This window comes from Piliocolobus tephrosceles, chromosome 8 (assembly GCF_002776525.5).
Source record: "Piliocolobus tephrosceles isolate RC106 chromosome 8, ASM277652v3, whole genome shotgun sequence".
Classification (NCBI taxonomy): domain Eukaryota; kingdom Metazoa; phylum Chordata; class Mammalia; order Primates; family Cercopithecidae; genus Piliocolobus; species Piliocolobus tephrosceles.
In genome coordinates, this window is record NC_045441.1 from 29419533 (window position 1) to 29426409 (window position 6877).

Below are 6877 nucleotides of genomic sequence, written 5' to 3' on the forward strand. Positions count from 1 at the left end.
TTTCTTTCTTTCTTTCTTTCTTTCTTTCTTTCTTTCTTTCTTTCTTTTTCTTTCTTTCTTTCTTTCTTTTTCTTTCTTTCTTCTTTCTTTCTTTCTTTCTTTCTTTCTTTCTTTCTTTCTTTCTTTCTTTCTTTCTTTCTTTCTTTCTTTCTTTTCCATTGGCTTCTATATTTTACTGGAATCATACTCAAGAAACTTATTTCAGTGCACTTACTCTTTGAGAGTTTGCAAATATCTTCATATTTGATTAATCATTTGACTGGCCATACCGTTCTAGGTTTAACAACATTTCCCTTAAGAAAGTTGAAAGGTGGACATGGATGTTCCTGTATCTTAGCTACTCAGGAGGCTGAGGGAGGAGGATGAGGCCAGGAGTTTGAGACCAGCCTGAGCAGCATAGCCAGTCCCTATCTCTGAATTTTTTTTTTAATTAGCCTGCTGTGGTGGTACCCTCCTGAAGTCCTACCTACTTTTGAAGCTAAAGTGGGAAGATCCCGTGAGCCCAGGAGCTCGAGGCCGCAGTGAGCTATGACAGTGCCGTTGCACTCCAGCCTGGCAGACAGCACGAGACTCTGTGTCTTAAAAAAAAAAAACAAAAAGTTGAAAACAAGCTCAACTTGTAGTTTTTAGTAGACACTAGTGAGGAGTTTGGTGCAGTCTAATTTGATTCTTAAAAAACAAAAAAAACAAAAACTAGTTTCCACCCTCCCGTCCCACTGTTTAGATCTTGAATTATTCACCCCTCCTCCACTTCCAGGAAGTTTCTCAGATATTTTTAATGTTGATATTCTGAAATTTTACATGATGTAAAGATGTAAATCTTTTCTTCATCTATATTGTCGTATTCTCAGTTGACTCTTTTAATCTGCAAAAATGCTCTCTTCTCTATTCCTCATATTCTTTACTGAAAAATTTCTCCTCAAAAAAATAAAAAAAAAAAAAGAAAAATTTATCCTCTTCTACTCTTTTTACCTCTTTTTGCCTCTTTTTTCCTGGGGTTCTTGGCTGTTTTATGAGAACTCTTAGCTTCTTTCTCACATTTTTTAGACAAGCTGTATTTTTGTCCCTATATCCTTGGGAGCATCTTTCACTTTATTTTCTAAATTCCTAATTTTGACAATAATATTGGAAAATCTAAGTGCTAAATATTGTTTCAATTGTGTGTATTCTTTTTTTTTTTTTTTTGCATAGTATTCTGTTCTTGCTCTGTTCTGAGTTATCTTCATTTTTCCACTTTTAAAATCTTTTATTTGGTTCTCATATTTCTAGTGATCTCTGGTTGATCAATCTTTTATAGAAAAAAGATCTGGATGCCTGGCATTGATTTTTCTCTGTTGTTGAGGATGTTTTCCACTTTTACTGGATCTACTCCGAATGAGAATGCTTGGAAGTGTGGGTCAAGGTTATTTCACTGACAGTCTTTACGACGTGGATTCAGAGCCATAGACAGGCTATGGGCCCCTCAATGTACGAGTATGGAGGGCTTTGCGTGGGGGCACAAAAATCCATATTAAAAATTTTTAACTTTCCTTTTATAGGTTTCTTGAGCTTCTTTTTAAAAGAAGAGGTTGATGCTGGCTAAATGCTAGCTGCTTGTACTCTACTTTTACAAAGCTTGTTTAAATGTTATTGCAGATCCAAACTGGACCACTTGTTCTCTATTGAGACATTCAATCCTTCTTCTTAGTCCTATTTCTAGTCCCTGTTCTGTGTCTCTCATAATCACTGACTTTAAGATCAAAGGCTCTTGGAAGGCAAAACAGATCAACTGGTATCCACTTGCTCTTATTCTCCTTCTAGAATATTTTAGGCTTCAGCTTTCTCTATCTCTTTTATCCATCAACATGATCTCATCCATGTGACCTGTAAATTCATTGGAAATATCCCATTCACTAGTGATGCTCCCTTCCATTCTTTTCATTCATATGAAGTTTTTTTGTTTAATTTTTATACTTTTATTTCAGTGGGGTTTCAAGAGAATGTGAAGACAATATATGTACTCAAAGACAAAAGTTAAATTATAACTTGAAATTACTGTACAATTTCCCTATAATTTATTTAACCAGTGCCCAACTTTTGGATAAATCTTTCTAATATTTTTCCACATTATAACTATTTAACCTTTTTATCTGGAAAAGAGAGGTTGAAGATAGGTCTGCAGGGCAGTACATTAAATAATGAGAAGCTGAACACCTAGTCCTAACAGGGGTAACCTTTGGAAGCAATGAGCAGACAGAAAATTCAAGTTAAACCAAAGTTAGGGATCCCATGCAAAGAATTTTTATGGGCTGTAGGTTAGAATGCCATGTAGGAAGTCGAGAGCTCTTAAGAGTATTGAGCAGATTAAAAAATCTATATGAATCTTTGCCTATGAAAATTGTGAACATTCCTAATTATGTCCATAGGAAAAAATTTTTTCAATGGAATTTCTCCATCCAAGTAGGCAGACACTTAAAAGTCTTGATGTTTAGTTGACAAATTTTTCCTCCAGAAGGATTGCACCAGTTTGCACTCCTATCAGCCACCAACCTCTTGACATCAAACAAAAATTCCCACATTATTTGCTAATTTTATAAGCAAAAATTTACCTTGTTATTTTTACATACATTTCTTAGATTATTACTGATATTGAATGATATCTATATAATATTACTCAGTGCCCAAACCAACCTTCAGTAGGTATTGCTGACTTTGTTTTGGAAATGTGTAGACTGAGGCTCTGAGACCTTAAGAGTTCTGAAGTTCACACAGCTTGTACGTATTTAAAAACAGATGAAAACATAGATATTAGTTTGCCAAAAAATTTAAGAACATGTGACTTACCTTGCTCATAACTTTTTAGATGAAAGATCAGATTAGTCATTTTCTTTGAACCTTAGATATAAATAATTATGTCAAATATTTTCTACTTTTTGAAACAAATGTGTTTTTTGAGCCCTTTATTTTCTTCATGCAAACCTTATTCAGAGAGGGATGTCTCTGCTATTATTATTATTGCACAGGGTTGCAAGAACAGATTTCAAATGACTCATGGGAATTTAGCTTTCTCTGAGATCTTGACATCACTTTATTTGTCCCGTTGTAGTCTATGTCTTTATCCTAGCAAGTGTGAAAAAGTTGCCAAGTAATACCATTTTACCAACCTAAATTCTTGAAGATGTTTGATGCAAAAAGTTGAATACTCTTCATTCTAAACTGGTAGCATAGTCTTCACTGTAGATCTGGAAGCTACCAGAAAAGTATGGCATACAGTGGGAGTAACACAAGTTGAACTACCCTTTAGTTTGGCTGGACCTGAAGAATTCCCTCATTCGATCACTGTGTGGAGGTTAAAAGTCCAGGCTTTTAGTACTGATATGCACAAAATGGATGAATCTCAAAAATATTATGCTAAGTGAAAGAAGCCAGACACAAAAAGTCACAAATTATATATGATCCTACTTATAAGGAGTGAGCCAGAATAGATAAATCCATAGGGACAGAAAGTAGATTAATGGTTGCCTGGATTTGGGAGGAATGAGGAGAAGCTGCTTGTTCACTTTAAAATGGTTAATTTTATGTTATATAAGTTTTACTTCAATAAATTATTATTATTTTTTAATCCAAGTTATTGAACCCAACAGACATGAAATTGGAATCTAACTCAATCATTTTCTAGCTGTGTGAATTTGGGCAAGTTATTTTAATTTCCTAACCTTAATTCTAACTTTAACATTTAAACCTCCATTCCCTTTAATGTCCTGATCTGGAAATAAAGATGACTGACAGTCTACCCACCAGACAGGACTGTTGTGAGAACTGTATGCAATGATGTATTAATACATAAAGCCTTTGGTGCAGTGGTTGACACATCACAAGTTCTTAAGAAATGGTAGCTGGGCCAGCCTGACCGACATGGAGGAACCCCCATCTCTACTAAAAATACAAAATTAGCTGGGCAGGTGGCACTTGCCTGTAATCCCAGCTACTGAGTAGGCTGAGGCAGGAGAATTGCCTGAACCTGGAAGGTGGAGGTTGCGGTGAGCCAAGATCATGCCATTGCACTCCAGCCTGGGCAACAAGAGCGAAACTCCATCTCAAAAAAAAAAAAAGAAAGAAAAAGAAAAGAAAAGAAATGGTAGCTGGACTATGATCGCTATTACTACTGCTGACTGACTTGCTACTACTACTGTAGCAGTAGCTGCAGGAGCTGTATTCCAACCCAGATTCTTGGTATATTCAAATGACTATTTTCCATTCTGGAGTCTTGCTTCAGGTAATTCAAGTGGGGTAAAGTCACATGACATTGACTTCAGGAGGCATATATTGCCTCAGTGGAGTTCTTCTTTTGATAGACGGGTTTTAGATTAAAACTGTTTTTAATTACTATCAAAGTGGAACAGAGTTAGAGAGAGCAACAAGTAAGGGTCAGATCCCTAAACCATCACATTATTGGCATTCTTGGGAGAGCTGTGGACCCTGCCTCCCAGTGTGTGCTATAGTTGATTTCTCTCTTACTGAAAAGGGACAAACCCTTGAAAAGGTAGTCATGCACTGAGGCATTTAAAAGAAAATGTGAGAAGAAAACAACAAATGTCACTAAGCTTCAGAGAAGGAAAAACTTTAGGCATCAGTTGAAAGTTGTCCCTCGGTAGTGGATCGGATGTGTTACACAAAGGCGCAGCCTGACGGTGTTAGGAGACCCAAGTCCTCCATCTGTATCAACAGTGTCATGCGCAAAAGTACTTTTATTAATGGAATTCTCCAAAGAGCTCAAAGCTCATTTGCTGCTTTACTGATGGACATTCTTTTACTCACTCATGCTTTGGTTTTACTTGTTCTTTCTATGGGCTCCTCAAATCAAGAGAAAGCCAGAAAAAAAAAAAAAAAATTGAGATAGGAATATCCTGTTTTATCAAGTCTTCTTGTGACTACCATCTCATTTGTTCTCCTGAAGCCTAATCAAATGAGACATAAAGGACAGCCAACATAAATACCACTTACTGAATGTGATAACAAAGGTAAAATTAGTTTCAACAACATGTTCCCCAGTGTCCAGTTTCTCCATGGAAGAGTGAGAAGTCAGAAGTGGCCGATGATGTTATGGAAAGTTCATGGCCTTTAATGTGAGACACACAGATTTTCATCCAGACCCTACGATTAGCTATGTGGCCTTGAGCAAAACTTTAGGTTTTAGGGACTTTTGTGTCCTCATGGGAAGAATGGAGATAGTAAAATCTATTTCCAACAGTTCTTAAAAGCATTGCTCAACTCTTTTTAGAGGAACTTAGTGCCCAGCACCCCTTTTCTCTTTACACTATAAGCTTCAAGAGAGATGTTGTGGCAGCTTTTGTAATCATAGTAACGAACAAGTTTTGTGCATTATCATGGGTTATGGAATGCTTACTTAGTGCTTTCTGTCTATTATCTCAATTAAATCCTGACCTCAAGTCTGTATGGTAAACATTATCACACCCAGTTTACCGTGTGAAGTTCAGTCATTCATCCAAGATGGCTCTGCTAGAGAGCATAAGAGCTGAGAGCAAAGCCTAAATCTCTCTGACAGTGAAGCCTGCACATACAACCTCTTCTACCACCAAAAGCCTTGAACCAGGGTCTAGCTGAGGTTTCAGTGATCTGCAGTCAGTTGAACTAAACCGTGGACCTATACAGTAGACATTGAGTAGTCAACTTCTGGGATGCTTTCACCTGGGATCAAATTTCCAGCTTCAGAGAGACACTGTGTTTCTGTGGTCACTGTTCTTTCCTACCCAGAGTTCACTCAGTTGAGTGCCCTACCTCTGAGTCTTCATGACAGGAACACCAGCTTCCAAACAGGCCCGGCACATGTTAGCTTCATCCATGCAGCCCCACCGCATGGCAGTGAGCGAGTCAGATGAACACTGCACATTTGGATGAACCTGAGTCAAGAAAAGCCACAAGTGAAAACACGTTTATTTCCAAAACGATGGTGCGTCTGAAATGGTGTAACTGGCACTCATTGATATTTTTGGCATTCATGGAAAACACCCCAGGCTGCTTAGGTAATTAATTTCCTAGGGTTAGTCATTAACAGGCTTCCTGCTTCCCTTCTTCTTTGGCAGGCCCAGCTGTGAGATACAGTAAGTTCAAGATGTCAGAGGCCAGGCCGCCTCCCCTGCTCGGGCAGCACACGATGCACATCCTGAAGGAGGTCCTGAGATACGATGACAGGGCCGTCGGGGAGCTGCTCAGCGCTGGAGTGGTGGCCCAACATGAAACTCACTGACAAAGGAAAAGGGTTCTTCCTCATAACCTCAATCCGAATACCCTGGCAAAGGCAACACTTTGCTTGGACCCTTCTCCCCAGTTCTGATACCACTAAAAAGAAGATTTAGAGAAACTCCAGATTGCCTGCATGGCGTCTCCAGAATGGCTCTGGTATTAATTAATCTAGTGCCTTTTAAATGTACCCCACGTTTTGTTCCCTACCATTTTTTTCAGAGGATGATTTAATTATGGATTTGTGGGATTTTTAAAAATAAAGATTTAAATTTTTTCCTGGAAAAATGCACTCTTCATTCTAATTACATTAATGTCCTAAACATTTGCTCCTTACCCGCCATGCCCTCACCCCCGCCCAGTCCATACAGGCCTGAAAAAGAGCAGATCTTTTGATACTTTCTACTTGTACATAAAACCTGCATTTAAATTTGTGTTAGGGAGTCAAAGCAATAAGCAGAATGACAGTCTCTGTGATTAATTTTAAACAGAATAACTTAATTCTGAGCTCTTGAACCCTTTGTTAGTCTGTAATTTAAACCATGGACTTTGCTGATGTCCATTATAAAACTGAGCTCCACTCTCCCCTACAGCTGTAAATATTTACTTTATGTTGTATTTCTTTGGTGATTTGATG

The 6877-nt window shown here is 37.9% G+C and overlaps 1 protein-coding gene across 2 annotated transcripts in view; it reads left to right on the top strand.

Moving 5' to 3' along the window:
- The window catches only part of SUGCT (succinyl-CoA:glutarate-CoA transferase), a 740869-nt gene extending 734337 nt beyond the window's left edge, over positions 1–6532 (top strand). For both annotated transcript variants that reach the window (XM_023226372.3, XM_023226369.2), the window contains one exon: positions 6084–6532. In XM_023226372.3, coding sequence (XP_023082140.1) covers positions 6084–6247 — 164 coding nt within the window. In that variant the 3' untranslated portion in view covers positions 6248–6532. The remainder of the gene's footprint in view (positions 1–6083) is intronic.
- The last annotated feature ends 345 nt before the right edge of the window (positions 6533–6877 follow it).